The 18,599-nt window shown below is 43.6% G+C and overlaps 1 protein-coding gene across 1 annotated transcript in view; it reads left to right on the forward strand.

Moving 5' to 3' along the window:
• The window catches only part of yjefn3 (YjeF N-terminal domain containing 3), an 87,811-nt gene that overhangs the window by 63,328 nt on the left and 5,884 nt on the right, over positions 1-18,599 (forward strand). The window contains exons 2-3 of the mRNA XM_035779200.2: positions 10,986-11,094; positions 16,894-17,004. Of these exons, the coding sequence (XP_035635093.1) occupies positions 10,986-11,094; positions 16,894-17,004 (220 nt within the window). The remainder of the gene's footprint in view (positions 1-10,985; positions 11,095-16,893; positions 17,005-18,599) is intronic.

Raw genomic sequence — 18,599 nt, forward strand, 5'->3', positions numbered from 1 at the left:
TCAAAATTAAAGTGGAAAACCACACTACAGGCTGATCCAACTTTGATGTGATGTCCTTAAAACAAGTCAAAATGATGCTCAGTAGTGTGTGTGGCCTCCACGTGCCTGTATGACCTCCCTACAACGCCTGGGCATGCTCCTGATGAGGTGGTGGATGGTCTCCTGAGGGATCTCCTCCCAGACCTGGACTAAAGCATCCGCCAACTCCTGGACAGTCTGTGGTGCAGCGTGGCGTTGGTGGATGGAGCGAGACATGATGTTCTCAATTGGATTCAGGTCTGGGGAACGGGCGTGCCAGTCCATAGCATCAATGCTTTCTTTCTTGCAGAACTGCTGACACACTCCAGCCACATGAGGTCTAGCATTGTCTTGCATTAGGAGCTACCCAAGGCCAACCGCACCAGCATATGGTCTCACAAGGGGTCTGAGGATCTCATCTAGGTACCTAATGGCATTCAGGCTACCTCTGGCGAGCACATGGAGGGATGTGCGGCCCCCTCCAAAGAAATGCCACCCCACACCATGACTGACCCACCGCCAAACCGGTCATGCTGGAGGAAGTTGCAGGCAGCAGAACGTTCTCCACTGCGTCTCCAGACTCTGTCACGTCTGCCACATGTGCTCAGTGTGAACCTGCGTTCATCTGTGAAGAGCACAGGGCTCCAGTGGCGAATTTGCCAATCTTGCTGTTCTCTGGCAAATGCCAAACGTTCTGCACGGTGTTGGGCTGTAAGCACAACCCCCACTTGTGGACGTCGGGCCCTCATACCACCCTCATGGAGTCTGTTTCTGACCGTTTGAGCAGACACATGCACATTTGTGGCCTGCTGGAGGTCATTTTGCAGGGCTCTGGCAGTGCTCCTCTTGCTCCTGCTTGCACAAAGGCGGAGGTAGCGGTCCTCCTGCTGGGTTGTTGCCCTCCTACGGCCTCCTCCACGTCTCCTGATGTACTGGCCTGTCTCCTGGTAGTGCCTCCATGCTCTGGACACTATGCTGACAGACACAGCAAACCGTCTTGCCACAGCTCGCATTGATGTGCCATCCTGGATGAGCTGCACTACCTGAGCCACTTGTGTGGGTTGTAGACTCCGTCACACGCTACCACTAGAGTGAAAGCACCACCAGCATTCAAAAGTGACCAAAACATCAGCCTTCCTGATAAGTGGAGGAACTGAGAAGTCTTCTGTGGTCACCACCTGCAGAACCACTCCTTTATTGGGAGTGTCTTGCTAATTGCCTATAATTTCCACCTGTTGTCTATTCCATTTGCACAACAGCATGTGAAATTGATTGATAATCAGTGTTGCTTCCTAAGTGGACAGTTTGATTTCACAGAAGTGTGATTGACTTGGAGTTACATTGTGTTGTTTAAGTGTTCCCTTTCTTTTTTTGAGCAGTGTATATCGAAGGAGTGCCTGTTGATTTAATGGCATGCACATGCGCAGTTCGTCACGGGACGGCCGTTAGACCCGGTGACGTGTTGTTTCTGTGCATGAGTTTAGCGAGCCAACGTTACCATGACATTGCCTACAAGCGTGATTTGGGATTTCTATTGGAGAAGCAGTTTCTACAGTCGTGGCCAAAAGTTTTGAGAATGACACAAATATAAAAATGTCCACTGCATTTCAACCCTGCCACAAAAGGACCAGCTGACATCATTGTCAGTGATTCTCTGGTTAACACAGGTGTGAGTATTGACGAGGACAAGGCTGGAGATCACTCTGTCATGCTGATTGAGATCGAATACCAGACTGGAAGCTTCAAAAGGAGGGTGGTGCTTGGAATCATTGTTCTTCCTCTGTCAACCATGGTTACCTGCAAGGAAACACATGCAGTCATCATTGCTTTGCACAAAAAGGTCTTCACAGGCAAGGATATTGCTTCCAGTAAGATTGCACATAAATCAACCATTTAAGGCCTAGCCCTTTTTCCTCCAAACATAAGGATAGTCATTATGGCCAAACAGTTCTACTTTTGTTTCATCAGACTAGAGGACATTTCTCCAAAAAGTACGATCTTTGTCAACAGCCATTCTCATGTGAAATGTCAATTTTTCTTACCATTTCTACCAATCTGCACGCCAGTTATGGTTTTCATATGAACATTTTCGTGAAACAGTTTAATTTAATTTCTAGAAACATATGTCAAAGTCATTGTTGTGTGGTTAATCAAAAGTCTATCCAAATCTAAATGAAAATGACACTTTTTCTGGTTGTAATTTCGATTGCCAACTATGTAAAAATCAGTGGAGGCTGCTGAGGGGAGGACAGCTCATAGTGATGTCTGAAATGGTATGCAATGGCTGGAATGGAGTCAAGGGAATGGTATCAACCACATGAAAACTGTTTGATTCCATTCACTCCATTATGGCCAATATTATAAGCCATTCTCCCCTCACCAGCCTCCACTGGTAAAAAAAACAACCTACATGAAGCAAACAAATAAAAATATTGCAGCCTGCAGGTAGAAAATCACCTAATTTAAAAAATATATAAATAAAAATCCTGTAAATCACATTGTCTGCGTGGCCTGTCTGCAACCGGAACCTATTTCATTACAAGTCGAGCACTAATAAGAAGTACTCAGGTAGGCCTATTTCATGATGTTTCCACTGGATCAGTGCATGGGATTTGAGTGGGTATCGAAAGGGAGAGAGTTTGAAAGATTTTTCAAATACATCGTGGAACAAATTATTGTCGTTCTCAATGGATGTAAAAAGACTTAATTTGCTTGCTGTTTGAGGTGAGGAAAACAACTTTGAAAAGCTCCACTATCAGATTCCCAAATGTGCACATTTTATTTGCCTACATTTGCTCGCAGGCCAGGTCAACTATTGGCGTAATTCTTTCTATATGTGCGCCCCGCCCTTGCTCAACATTGACAGGAGCGCTCCAAACAAAAGACAATGACTACATTGACAACGCGTGAACGAAATAAAACAAAACTTGTTTTTCACAAGTGTGGCATGTGTCCACTCCGACAAAGAGAACAGGAAGACTGGAATAATAATATTGAATCAATTAAAATAAATTCCCGTAACCAAAGTAACAAACATTGTAGATTAGGAATTAACGATATATCTACTACAGGTGATATGTGTAATGGGGAATTGATATACACTAACAATCAAACGCAAACAATTCACACGAAGTTATGAAACAATGAATGTGCACAAATTGGCGGGAGAGAGCGCTTTCTGGAGAGAGAAGTGCATTTGTGCATCTGGACGCATGGACAATTCCACTATTGCGTTGGACATGCACCATTTACGGTGAGGCCTCAGCAGAAGTCAGGGCATTCATACTTCTTGCACTTCGCAGAGCAGTTGTCAAGGAAATGAGTTTGTATTTATACAGGGTGTATCGCCCCCAAATACCGTCAACCAATCATATCAACTCGGAGCTAAACAGAGCCCTCCGCATTGTTACAACATTTGTGAGGCGCATGGCGATGCGGTACCGCGCTCGATTTGCCCTTTGCGTGCCTCTGGAGGCTCCGCATTTTCGTCACACCCTCCATATGGAGCCTCTGACCACATTTCCAGAGCAATCATAAATGGGCTTTTAGTCTATGCCTCCGCAATGAATTAGTTCACTGAGATAGGCGCAAAAGTTTTAGAACACTTACTCATTCAAGGGGTTTTCTTCATTTTTTTTTCAATTGTCTACATTGTAGGATAATAGTGAAGACATCATTACTTTAAAACATGAGGGTCAGTCAAAACAGACCATTTCAAGAACTTGTGCAGTCGTAAAAACCATCAAGCGCTACGATGAAACTGGCTCTCATGAGGACCACCACAGGAATGGAAGACCCAGAGTTACATCTGCTGCAGAGGATACGTTCATTAGAGTTACCAGCCTCTGATATTGTAGCCCAAATAAATGCTTCACAGAGTTAAAGTAACAGACACATATCAACATCAACTGTTCAGAGGAGACTGCATGAATCAGGCAATGGTCAAATTGCTGACACCAATAAGAAGAAGAGACTTGTTTTGGGCAAGCAATGGACATTAGACATGGTGGAAATGTGTCCTTTGGTTTGGAGTCTAAATTGGAAATGTTTGGCTCCAGCCGGCTTGTCTTTGTGAACAGATGGTTTCTGCATGTGTATTTCACACCAAAAAGCATGGAGGAGGAGGAGGTGTTAGGGTGTGTGGGTGCTTTGCTGGTGACACTGTCTGTGATGTATTTGAAATTCAAGGCACACTTAACCAGCATGGCTATCACAGCAATCTACAGCGATACGCCATCTCATCTGGTTTGGGCTTCGTGGGACTATCATTTGTTTTTCAACAGGACAATGACCCAACACACCTCCAGGCTGTGTTAGGGCTATTTGACCAAGAAGGAGAGTGATGGAGTGCTGCATCAGATGACTTGGCCTCCACAATCCCGACCACAACCAAATTGAGAGGGTTTGGGATGAGTCGGACCGTAGAGTAAAGGAAAAGCAGCCAACAAGTGCTCAGTATATGTGGGAAGTCCTTCAAGACTGTTGGAAAAGCATTCCAGGTGAAGCTGATTGAGAGAATACCAGGAGTGTGCAAAGCTGTCATCAAGGCAAAGGGTGGCTATTTGAAGAATCTCGAATTATAAATTATATTGATTTGTTTAAAGCTTTTTTGGTTACTACATGATTCCATATGTGTTATTTTGATGTCTTCACTATTATTCTACAAAAAATTGTGAAAATAAAGAAAAACCCTTGAATGAGTAGGTGTTCTAAAACTTTTGACAGGTATTTATATACACTGCTCAAAAAAATAAAGGGAGCACTAAAATAACACATCCTAGATCTGAATGAATGAAAAATTCTTATTAAATACTGTTTTTCTTTACATACTACGCTGACAGACACAGCAAACCTTCTTGCCACAGCTCGCATTGATGTGCCATCCTGGATGAGCTATGCTACCACTAGAGTGAAAGCACCGCCAGCATTAAAAAAATGACCAAAACATCAGCCAGGAAGCATAGGAACTGAGAAGTGGTCTGTGGTCACCACCTGCAGAACCACTCCTTTATTGGGGGTGTCTTGCTAATTGCCTATAATTTCCACCTGTTGTCTATTCCATTTGCACAACAGCATGTGAAATTGATTGATAATCAGTGTTGCTTCCTAAGTGGACAGTTTGATTTCACAAAAGTGTGATTGACTTGGAGTTACATTGTGTTGTTTAAGTGTTCCCTTTATTTTTTTGAGCAGTGTATATTTGTTACTGCTCGACTAAAACAGTCTCGACCAACAGCCTAAATGACCAGTCAACTAATTGGGGTCAGCCCTAGTGGAGAGGTAGGGGAGATTAACAAATCTTAAGGAAAAAAAACACATTTTTTTAACCCAGTCGGGCTTTCAATTTACTCTTGAAAGTTGTAATAATAGAATGCACAAAGTGTAATTTCGAAAATTGGGTAGTGCATCAGGAGTTTCTCTTGTCATGTCATTCATTGCAGACCTTAGAGAGCCATTTATAGAATTGTCCATTTGATCAACTAGACCATGTCTGCTAATGTTTTTTAGCTTGGCTTTCTAGCCCATTTGATGTTTGAGTCACTCAGATAATCCAGGAATATACCAGACATGGCAAAATGTGTAGAATTGCATGGGATGTTCCCCAATTATGACAAACAATTTGGGAAGCACTGCATTAGAGAGAATGTTGTGATGTTGAGTCATGTGGTCCACCCAGTCTTAATTGTGTGTGTTTTGTGTGTAGTCCCTACTGTACGTTTACATGTCGTTGTTGGAATGACGTGGAAGCAAAGTGTTTTACAAGCAGCCCTAATACAAATGCTAGTGAGTGTGTGTTTGAGAAGTTGTGTGTACTTGTGGCGCATACATGCATGTGTGTCTGTCTGTTCCCCTCAGGCTGGGGCTGTGGAAGTAAACAGGCTCATTAAGAGGCAATTGTTCACAGCTGAGCACCCTGAGCCAAAGCCTGAGTGGCGTGGAGCAACGCCACACCATGGGGACACTTTGGCCACCACACACACAGGGAAATTAATGGAGACTCCAGGGGAGGAAGGGAGGGGTGCAACACTGGGACTCTCCAGCTTGTTACGGTCTCTGCTGCTGCTACACTGGCAACAAAACAAAGTATGTGAACCCTTTGGAATTACCTGGATTTCTGCATAAATTGGTCATCAAATTTGATCTGATCTTGATCTAAATCACAACAAGACAAAAACAGTGTGTTTAAACAAATAACACACAAATGATTGTATTTTTCTTGTCTATATTGAATAAATAATTTAAACATTCACAGTGTAGGTTAGAAAAAGTATGTGTATCCATAGCTTTTGGAGAAGTCATTAGCCTATCAGGAGTCAGCTTTCCTGGAGTACAATCAATGAGTCAAGATTGAAGATCTTGGTTAGAGCTGCCTTGTCCTATAAAAAACACAGCAACATTTGAGTTTGCTATTCACAAGAAGCATTGCCTGGTGTGAACCATGCCTCGAAAAAAAAAGGGAAGACCTAAGATCAAGAATTGTTGACTTGAATAAAGCTGAAAAGGGTTACAAAAGTATCTCTAAAAGCCTTGATGTTCATCAGTCCACGGTAAGACAAATTGTCTATGAATGGAGAAAGTTCAGCACTGTTGCTACTCTCCTGGCTGTTCTGCAAAGATGACTGCAAGAGCACAGCGCAGAATGCTCAATAAGGTTAAGAATAATCCCAGAGTGTCAGCTAAATAGGTACAGAAAATCTTTGGAACATGCTAACATCTCTATTGACGAGGATACGATATGTAAAACACTAAACAAGAATGGTATTAATGGGAGGACACCACGGAAGAAGCCACTGCTGTCCAAAAAAAAAACTTTGCTGCAAAAGAACACCTGGATGTTTCACAGCGCTTCTGGCAAAATATTCTGTGGACAGATTCAAATAAAGTTGAGTTGTTTGGAAGGAACACACAACACTATGTGTGGAGAAAAAAAGGCCCAGCACACCAACATCAAAACCTCCTCTCAACTGTAAAGTATGGTGGAGGGAGCGTCATGGTTTGGGGCTGTTTTGCTGCCTCGGGGTCTGGACAGCTTGCTATCATCGATGGATGAATTCCCAAGTTTATTTCAGACATTTTGCAGGAGAATGTAAGGCTATCTGTCCACCAATTGAAGCGCAACAGGACAACGACCCAAAACACAGAAGTAAATCAACAACAGAATGACTACAACAGAAGAAAATACGCCTTCTGGAGTGGCCCATTCGGAGTCCTGACCTCAACCCGATTGAGATGCTGTGGCATGACCTCGAGCGATTCACACCAGACATCCTAAGAATATTGCTGAACTGAAAGTTTTGTAAAGAGGAATGGTTGAAAATTCCTCCTGACAGTTGTGCAGAAAACTACAGAAAACCTTTGGTTGAGGTTATTGCTGCCAAAGGAGGGTCAATCAGTTATCAAATCCAAGGGTTCACATACTTTTCCCACCCTGTACTGTGAATGTTTACACGTTGTGTTCAATCAAGACATGAAAATACATAATTGTTTGTGCTTTACTAGTTTAAACAGACTGTGTTTGTCTATTGTTGTGACTTAAATGACGATCAGGTCAAATTTTATGACCAATTTATGCCAAAATGCAGGTAATTACGAAGGGTTCACATACTTTTTGAAGGACTACAGTACTGTGTGTTTTCTGTTCACTGGGAACATGAACTACAGGGAGTTCTGTCTCATGATTGACCCAGCTAAAGAGATACAATAAGTTATATTGAATTCTGTCGAACCAGCACACTCAATATGGGTGCCATTTGGCCTGGTCTAGATGCCATGATCAGGGGTCTTGCATTCTGTAATGCTCTACACTGCTTCCTAGTGGTGATACCTCCTCACTACCAAGAGAACTGTAAATAGTGGGGTAGGATGATGTTCCCCAGACTAACACAGATCTGAGGTCAGTTTTATGCCCCCCACCCACCCTAATGGTTAAGGTTAGGATTGGGTGAGGGTTAGCTGACCCTAAATTGGTGCTTACGGGCAACATCTAACCAAGGTGACAAGGGTTAGCTTTACATTTTATTTAGCCTACAGGCAGTGACCAAGGATCAATTCTACTCCATAGCTTACTGTAAAAGTACTATAGTCCTATTATAAGAGCATCCATCCAACATAGTGAACAAAGGTGATCTTTGTAAAAGACCATCATGTGTCAGTGAGCCAGGCAGTCTGCCCCAGGCTAGCCCTGGGTGACAGCTGTGATGCTCTATTGGCTGAGCTAAATGCCAAAAGCCCTGTTGGACGAGGTGGGTTTTAACACAGTGATCCTAGAGCCACAAGAGAAGGGAACGCTGGGCCAACCTTTGGCCTTCAACTAGTCACAGTGAAATGAAGGTTCTGGTTATGATGAAAGAAGGTTAAGTTTATGATGCCTGTGTATTGTTAGCCTGCAGGCTATTTATTTTCTTCGGATTGTGTTTTTTCACCATCTGTTTTGTTGGTTAGGAGATGTGAATGTGGGGTTTGTCTGCCAGGGTGATAGCGTTTGAAATGCTTTCAACATATGACTTTCAGCTGTTGAGGACCTGAAATAACTATTAAAGCGTTTAGTCATAAGATGTAAGTCTGAATAAGGTTTGACATCAGAGACAAACTCCTTAGTCATTGTTGAGTTTCTAAGGTCATTGTTGAGCTGCCAAGGGGCTCGATTCAATCCATAGCACAGAACATCTGCATTGTAGTTCGGATCACATTTAAAAGTAATTTCCAATTGATCCGATTTATGCAGCATTTACCTTGAATGCAATCTCTGCGACTGTGCGATTGCCATTAATTGTCAATCGCGCTATAAAGCATATCTTCAACGCTATGGCTTGAATTGAGTCCTAATGCTGTTACGTGCTTTAGATTGTCTCTGTAGTCACAAATGGAGGATGAAAAAGGTTATGAGAAGAAGAGATTATTTGTACTCCTTTATATTGTATGTGTGAGAGCAAAGCATCAACTGACACAGATTATGCTGTAAACAAAAATACTGCTGGAAACACAAATGCCGCCTTAAAGGCAAACACGTGACACACATGTGCAAGCAGCAGTGACACACCCGCGTGCGAACACGCACACACAGAAACTGACCGTTAGCTCTATAGCTGGAGAGGTTCGAAATGGTTAGATCCCTCTGCTTCCACAGTATATTGATGTGATTGATTTCTCTCCCTCTCTCCCTTTCTCTTCTGAACTCATGCAACCTAAATGGATCTGTTGTCTTGGTAACACATTATTTATTTTTTATCTGCGAACAGTTGGGCAAATAGGACATCGACATTACTGACTGTTGTTATTAGAATGTTGTGACTGCATCGATCAATTCTCACTCTAATAAAATGTGTTAAATACCTTATAAACACGTCTATTTTGATATGCTATCATACAATATGCTTCGATTATAATGTTCTCCATCGTCGTCAAGAGAAAGTTGTGATGTAGTACTCCAGCTCTCCACCAGGTGTCCCTAGTGTGATAAGGAATACTGTACTTTCTGTGTGCCTACAGCAGCTCACGTGCAGACAACACAAGCCATTTTTTTTTGCCTTATAGGATCTGTTCACGTAGTGGATGAGAGGGGACATATCAGTAGCAGTGTCCCTGTCACCTGTCCTGACCTGTGACACACACAGTCAGACTAAAACCTGACAGGTCAAACCAGCAGACCAACCTCCCTTGCTCTGATACAGGAGCATTAGTCACACAGCCAGCATGCACAGAATGACAAATAGCACAGAAACAATGCATCCAGAATTCACATACACACATAAATGAGGCACATACGGCACACACGCGGTGCCATGTAGCTACTGTAGGATCGGTTTTCAATGCTCCCTTTCCCTCTCTGGTTTAACAGCACACCCCAGTATACTGACATCAGTTTACGGTCTGTTTTAACTTTAAGCCTTTTACATATACCTGTTTCAGAGCCATGCAACTACCTAATTCATAATTGACCATGCAGCGGTTCAAATCCAAGTGTAAATGCCGTTTATCAAACTCCAAGTGGTGCTATGGTCAGATGACATGAAAATAGAGCTCTTTGGCCACACACACCAATGGTGGCTTTGGTGTCGAAAAACAGAAGCCTATGCAGAAAAGTATCTCATACCTACGGTAAAATATGGTGGTGGCATCTTTGATGTTATGGGGCTATTTTGCTTCCACTGGTACTGTGACCCTTGTTAAGGTCAGCGGCATCATGAACCTGATTGCCTCTGCCAGGAGGCTGGCAGTTGGCCGCAAGTGGATCTTCCAGCAAGACAACAACCCCAAGCTCACATCAACATCCACATAGAAATAGTTAATTGAAAAAAGTCTCTGGACTTGAACCCCATTAAAAACCTTTGGTTTGAATTGAAGATGGCCGTCCATAAGCGCAGACGAAGGATATCAAGGATCTGTAAAGATTCTGTATGGAGGAATGACCTAAGATCTCTCCAAATGTCTTCTGTAATCTCATTAGACATTTTAGAAAAAGATTTGCAAGGTTAGGGTGCCTCGCAAGGTTAGGGTGCCTCGCAAGGTTAGGGTGCCTCGCAAGGTTAGGGTGCTGCAGTACTGAAAAAAAGGGGTGCCAATAATCTTTACTCCTATCTTTTTTTTTAAATCTCTTTCTCTGAGCAATTTATATTAGTTAAAAATGAGCATATTTTATAACTCAGTATTTGTATTATTATATACAGTTGTTTTTGCTCATCTTTATCAAGGGTGCCAATCATTTTGTTCCTGACAGCACCCTCTTTCAGAGCCATGTAAATACCTACTTCATAAACTTAAAGTTGGTACCGGAAAGACTTCAGGCCTCAGACAATCCCCAACCAAGCATTTAATCTAACATGCAACACAGCAACATGTGTTTTTGAGGTTTATTTCCAGTTTGCTGAGAGATGCATAAACAGTGCTGCCGTACAGTATATAATGGAATTGTGATTGACTGAATCTGATTGATGATGCTAATGCTCGGTGTTGTGTTTCCCTTACAGTAAAGTGGAGACAGCAGCCATTGAGACAGAGTTGCTGAGGGACTACAGGTTTGGCCAGCAGCAGCTCATAGAGATATGGGGGCACGCCTGTGCCATCGCCATCACCAAGGTATGTACCTTATTCTTTCTCCAAGAATCACATTTTTTGGGACCATTCATCCATTTCATCCATCCCTCATTCCAAGGATTCTGATGCTGTTCCACCTAATAGTATTAATAGTATTTCAAACCCATGCAACTTTCTAATAGCTAGGAACCGTGAATAGAGATTTAGGGAACACTGTTGGCACAGCTGGCGCTGCAGTACAGCGCCCTTAACCACTGCGCCACCCGGGAGGCCCTGTATTCTTGAAAAAACTGTGAGTGTGGGTGTTTATTTACAGTTGTGGGAGAACTGTCCCCCTCAACAATGCTGTGTCTCTGCTCCATAAACCCAGAGGTACATCAGTGAACAGAGGCTCTATCTGGCCTGATTGTCTGATGAGAGACTAATCTGCGCAGCTGGGAGCCAGTCTGGCAAGTCCACATGCCCCTTATCAGTCCCTTTTGTGTGTGTGTGTTTGTGTGTGTGTGTGTGTGTTAGCACGTGTATGTGTCTGCTTATGTGTCATGTGTCTGTTTTTAGCTTGTTTGTCTGGTTGTGTGTGTGTGTGTGTGTGTGTAAGTTCTCCAAGTCAGACTGCCTGTAGTCAGCGGTAGCAGCAGTAGTGTCTGGAGTGTGTCTCTGTGGAGCTGTCAGGAACACACGTGGTTCCTTTGACCAGATGGTTGGTTGGTTTAACCCTGCGGTCGTTTGCTCCACGGGCACCCAGTGTGGTGTGATAAATGTTCCCTGAGATTCCATACATATGAGACACTTTCCTTTCAGAGAGAGAGAAAGTCTGATTACCTCAACCACATCCCCTTACCACCATTATCACCAGCAGCCAATGGTCCATGGCCAGAGCGGACACAGCCGCAGCACACATACCGTAGCTAGACAAACAGCGCCTGGCTCGACCCGGATCGGCCTGGGGCTTCTGCACACACATGCATGACATCACTGTTATTGAAGAAAAATGCAGTAGTAGGGCCTTATGATTTCACTGCAGTCGTTGCAGTTGCCAGATAGATTAATTTTTCACCAAGTAATTCCCCCCCCCATACGTCCAAAGAAATCCAATCCCCCCGGCAGCAACCACACGGGCCATGACGGGTCCATCTCCGGTGTGTTCCTCTGTGATCTGGGCTGGAGTGCGTGTGGAGCGGCGCCTGTGTTCAGCCTGGGTTGGGAAGCCTTTCAACACCTGGGGAGACAAATAATGTTCCGCTTCCATGGAGCAGTAAACGCTGGAGTGTGTTGTCCCTGGGTCCCTGTTCTGTCTAATCAGGATGTGTTCAATATGTCAACATGTCCCTCGTAAAACATATTCATTATCCTGTGCAGCTTTCATTAATGGGGCGTGTGTGTGTCTGTGTATCCTTGTGTATGTATTTTTCTTACACTTTATACATTTTACCCATGAATCTTATTTATTCATTCCTATTTTACCCCCTTTTTCTCCCCATTTTCTGACTTGTCTCATCGCTGCAACTCCCCAACAGGCTCGGGAGGTGAAGGTCGAGTCATGCATCCTCCAAAACATGACGGCCCGCTTTACCCGGAAGCCAGCCGCACCAATGTGTCGGAGGAAACATCGTTCAACTGATGACCGAGGTGAGCCTGCAGGCACCCGGCTCGCCACAAGGAGTCGCTAGAGCTCGATGAGCCAAGTAAAACCCCCCCGGCCTGGGAGAGCATAGGCCCACCCACTGGGGAGCCAGGTCCAGCCAATCAGAACGAGTTTTCCTCCATAAAGGGCTTTATTACAGACAGAAATACTCCTCAGTTTCATCAGCAGTCTGGGTGGCTGGTCTCAGACGATTCCGCAGTTGACGAAGCCAGATGTGGGGGGTCTTGGGCTTGCGTGGTTACACATGATCTGCGGTTGTGCGCCAGTTGGACGTACTGCTAAATTTGATGGCACTTGGCATGAGAGGATTCCCTTCCAACTATGGGATAGGTATGTGCATTGGTGCTGGCACCAACGAGCCCTACAAAATAGTGAAGATCCACCCTGTCACAGAGAGGTTGCACAGAAAATGGTACCTGTATATCATAGGATGTCAAATGATAACATCCTCAAAAGAATGTAGCATGGAGGAACCCAGAATGCAAATGGTTGTCTGAGCTCTGTAATATGGTTGCGATGCCCCAAAACTGTCTTTGTGGACAAAAGTCATATTGACGGAGCAGGCAGTATGGCAGTAACCACGTTCAATGAGGGAGCCACTGCTATATCAAATGTGATGAACAAATTGTGGCTTGACAGCACATTGGTGACACTGGAAGCAATCAGAGAGGAGGATGCAAGGCATGTTGCGAGAGCTGACTTTTCTTCAATGGAGTGTGCCAAGCGTAGGCGCAGGTCCCATGACACAGTCAAGAGAGTAAAGAGGCACCAGCAACAACTCAGAGGGCCTTACATATGGGGCAGGTATAGCTGATTAATGTTCTGCACATTTCAACAACTCAGAGGGCCTTACATATGGGGCAGGTATAGCTGATTAATGTTCTGCACATTTCAACAACTCAGAGGGCCTTACATATGGGGCAGGTATAGCTGATTAATGTTCTGCACATTTCAACAACTCAGAGGGCCTTACATATGGGACAGGTATAGCTGATTAATGTTCTGCACATTTCAACAACTCAGAGGGCCTTACATATGGGGCAGGTATAGCTGATTAATGTTCTGCACATTTCAACAACTCAGAGGGCCTTACATATGGGGCAGGTATAGCTGATTAATGTTCTGCACATTTCAACAACTCAGAGGGCCTTACATATGGGGCAGGTATAGCTGATTAATGCTCTGCACATTTCAACAGCCATACAAAAAAATCATTGTATGTGACAAATTGAGTAAAGTGATATGAGAATTTGCCCAGAACTGCCCAACAGACCAGTATTCAAAGCATATGCTATATTGCTTGAAACAAATGTATCAAATGTGCTAATGTATTTGTCAAATGTATATTTGATGCTTATTTGTCCGTTTAGAAGATATCTATACATAAGAGTTCAATTAATGTGTCATAAATTGTCATATTTATGGAAAGTACATTTTAATTGCATTAGCATATCTTTATCAACCATTTTCTAAAAATGACATATTCCCCCTGCCACAATTCATTTCTCAGGCTTCAAAGGACGTGCATTTACATTATTCCACACACAGGGTCTTAGGTCTTATAGTCATATTTACAGAGGCTTAAAAAAAAAAATATTGATCTTGTGTCGTTTTGATTTTAAGTGTCATTTTATGTGTAAATATATTCAAAATATGCATCCGTTATACATGTGACGAGATTTTTTGAATAATTAAATGAAATTACAATATTTTGATAAACTGATCTGTAAAAGTCTGACCATTGAGTGTCTTATCACAATAAAACAAAAAACCTGCCTTGAAGCAATGTGTTGAATAACAGGTTAGCGCCATTTAAGGAGGGCTTATCTTGTACAATAATATATTGTATTCATGTATACTTTCAACTGGTAACGTTTCAGTCTGATGAGAGTAAAGGGAAAAACATCCCTATTAGCCTGTGGTGCCTGGCCTTCAGGTGCCTTTTGGCAAACTCCAAGAAGGCTCCAAGTCATGGCTCCAAGTCATGTGTCTTTTACTGAGTAATGGCTTCCGTCTGGCCACTCTACCATAAAGGCCTGATTGGTGGAGTACTGCAGAGATGGTGGTCCTTCTGGAAGGTTCTCCCATCTCCACAGAGGAACTCTGGAGCTCTGTCAGAGTGACCATTGGGTTCTTGGTCACTTCCTTCCTCTTCTCCCCTGATGCTCAGTTTGGCCGGGCGGCCAGCCCAAGGAAGAGTCTTGGTTGTTCCAAACTTCTTCCATTTAAGAATGATGGAGGCCACTGTGTTCTTGGGGACCTTCAATGCTGCAGATTTTTTTTTGTACCCTTCCCCAGATCTGTGCATCAACACAATCCTGTCTCAGTGCTCTACAGACAATTCCTTCGACCTCATGGCTTGTTTTTTTCTCTGACATGCACTGTCAACTGTGGGACCTTATATAGACAAGTGTGTGCCTTTCCAAATCATGTTCAATCAATTGAATTTACCACATGTGGACTCCAATCAAGTTGTAGAAACATGTCATAGATAATCAATGGAAACAGGATGCACCTGAGCTCAATTTTGAGTCTCATAGCAAAGGGTCTGAATACTGATGTAAATAAGGTAACCTGTTTTCGCTTTGTCATGATGGGGTATTGTGGATAAAATGATGAGATTTTGTAATTATTATAATTGTAAAAAAAAAAATAGTAACATAACAAAATGTGGAAAAAAATCTAAGGGTTTGAATACTTTTCAAATGCACTGTATTAGCATTCCTCCAGATAGAAGCTCCTGGTCTGGGTTTGGAAGGGCCCTAACAGATAACCTGGTCTGGGTTTGGCTTCTCTGTTTATCGTGCTCCTCTAAAACTAGCCTTTTCTGGTTTCCCACTGGATGTGCATTATTGACATTAGCTCTTTAATCACTCTGTTATTGCAAAAATCCTAATCCTAAAACAATCCTAATCCTAAAAGCTACTGTAAAAGGCACTCGGCCTTCCCACTACACAGTATGTTCATATTGAATGCCACTTCCACTCCTATCAAAGATGGCCCGGTCATTATACTGTGCTTATTAGCCTTAGCATTTACCTCAGGGGGAACAGGTCAGAGAGGGTGTCATCACATCGAGACACACACACCAAAATCCTGTTGCACAGTGGGAGATACACCAGGAAACTGTTTCAGCCACGCAGATAAGAAAATGGAGCCTATCTCTCGCTTCCGACTCATGGGCCTGAGCTGTCATTACCATCCTTCTTCCATCTAATTTAGAGTGTATCTGCTCCCAGACAGAATATTTATATTAGAGATAATGGCTGCTGTCTCCCCTCTCCCAGCATCATTACTGTAATTAATGCTTTCAAGTCTGTATTAATTGAATACTGCAATTAGAGTACGGCTCCATTTGTTGCACTGTAATGTACCCCTCCATTTAGAGTTCCGGTTATAGTGGCCTTTACCCAACATTTGGTTTGGTGAAGGCGTTGCGGGGTGAGGTGAGACACTCTTGGCTGTGATGTAGCTAGCAACACTAGCTACATGATTCACTCCCCCACTGGTTCTATTTAGGTGTGTGTGAAGCAGAGGAGGCTGGTGGGAGGAGCTATAGGAGGATGGGCACATTTATAATGGCTGGAATGGAACGATATTGAACACATCAAACATATGGAAACCACATGTTTGTCTCCCTGTTCCATTTTTCCATTCCAGCCATTACAATAAGCCTGTCCTCCTATTGCTCCTCGCACCAGCCTCCACTAGTGTGAGGAGGAAGATTAGACCACTTAAGTCAACAGGAAAGTGTTAGAGACCTGCTGCCTCATTTAAGGACGTGTGAGGGGATTTACTGGGATATGTGCTGTGCCCCTGTTAAACAGAGAGGTGGAGATGCCAGGGCCTAGTGGGGAAACTCATGGCTCAGGCCTGATGGAAAGTAGTGTGTTATTTAAAGGGAGCATCCTGCGGCGTCCGCCTCTGGTATTGTTTCCATTCCTGTCAGGGTTATTTTAATGCGTTTTGGGCTGTCTGTCTTTAAAAAAAGACCTGGGTGCCATTTCCCCTGGCCATGGCATGGACTTCCTGGCACGCGAAGGAGAGAGTCTCTGACAGTGATGGAAGGTCAGCCTCGCGGATAGAATGACCCGTCCACTGGACAATGAGTCTGCTAGGCTAGTTGGTGATGTCTGTCTCACTCTCTGTCTCCCTCCCTCCCTCTATCCGTCACTCACTCAATCACCTCCCTCCAGGCCTTTCCTCTGACCTCCCTGGCTAAGAAGCAGCCGACAGTGTTGGTGGTCTGTGGTCCTGACCAGAATGGCTCCATCGGCCTGGTGTGTGCCCGCCACCTGCGCATATTCGTAAGTATACCACAATAGACTTCACCCGCCAGGCATCACACACACATGGCCATGTGGACAATATCAGAAAATAGTTAGAAGTTAACAAATGGTTCACTGGGTTTAATTGCAGTATTAGGAGATTTTCATTTCAACTCCCATAAATAGTAATCTGAGTCATGATTAATTGATCCATTACGGGATTGAAAATGTCAATGACATCATTTCATTGTGACCCTCATTAAATACCGTTACCCTCGTTAAATACTGTCTGTTTACAGTTGGCAGCGGTAATGTAACATGATGTCATGGTCACATTAGTTTGCATGACTGTGGATAATGCTGTTCTGTGGTGTAAATGCATTAATTGCAATATTACAGACGATTACACTAAGTAAAAACAATCTGAACAAGGATTTACCAGTGATCTACTGAGGAAAATCTACCATCTTTATTCTATGTGGTGGAAACCATAGACGTGCTTTGGTTTCCCTGCCTTGGAACGGAATGGATCTATATAACCATATGTCTCCATATGTGTCTGAGATGCCAGATTTATGAAGTGTCAATATCTCTGATTAAAACCATGTTCACAGAATCTGTTAAAGTTGTAAGATGACTGTCTGTGAAGTTTTTGGGGCAGCGACTGGGTATCATCGGTCGATGAATCCCTGACCGTGGCATTACTCGTATTCCCTGCAGGATTTGCTAGTTCAGGATTTAGAGGCAGTGCACCGCAGCAGATAAGACCATAGTCTTTAGCTCTGATCTGGGAACTGTAGATTAGATTAAACAGAGAGTAGCTGACTATTTAGCCCCGGAGCAAATTAACTAAGCCGGACTGATTTGCACCGCGGCCCTGAGCTGGCCGTCCGTGTTCACCGAGCTAGCATGTGTTTAGCATGCATCCTTGGTTCATTCCACTGTTAAATGCCAAACCAAAATATTGCATATGGAAAAGACAAATATTCCAAGAGTCAAAGTTCATTTTGGTCAGATTCAGTCTGAATATGATTCATTATGACCGTGAACGTTAGTCCAGCTTGTTGTTCACGCACGCAAGGGAGGATGCACATGATGTTCCACAGTTCTTTCAGAAGATTATGTGGTTATTTTATGTTTCTAGTGAAGAAAAAGCACCTTGGCCTCAACGTCTGAAAGAATCAAGTTGTTTATCACATGACACATGAATCCCCGAGATTCAACAATGTGGTCTTTGTTTCCAATTTGACAAAACCACGTGAATCTCAATGGACTGTGACTAAAGGGATGATGCTCCTTCATGGCCAACCCAGAATGCTAGCCTTCAGGGAGAGGAAGTTCAATATCGGGAATGCTTAACATCAACAGGAAAAGGCTTGTGACCTGTCTGTAACCTGTAGTCATAGGCCTCATGTCTCATGTATTCCTGCTCCATGATGCTTGTTGACGCTAGAGAGCATCCTGACGGTGCCTCCGTCCCTGAGGTACGTCTGTATGACGTTGATGATGTAACCTCTTCTAGGTCAGGGCACTAGGAGATCACAGAGGGGTCGCTGCCAACCCAGAGGGGACATCTCTCTCTGGGTACTTTAGCTGCAGCAACGAAAGATGGCGTCAGTAGTCCGTTCCCCGGC

This window comes from Oncorhynchus keta, chromosome 1, assembly GCF_023373465.1.
Source record: "Oncorhynchus keta strain PuntledgeMale-10-30-2019 chromosome 1, Oket_V2, whole genome shotgun sequence".
NCBI lineage: Eukaryota > Metazoa > Chordata > Actinopteri > Salmoniformes > Salmonidae > Oncorhynchus > Oncorhynchus keta.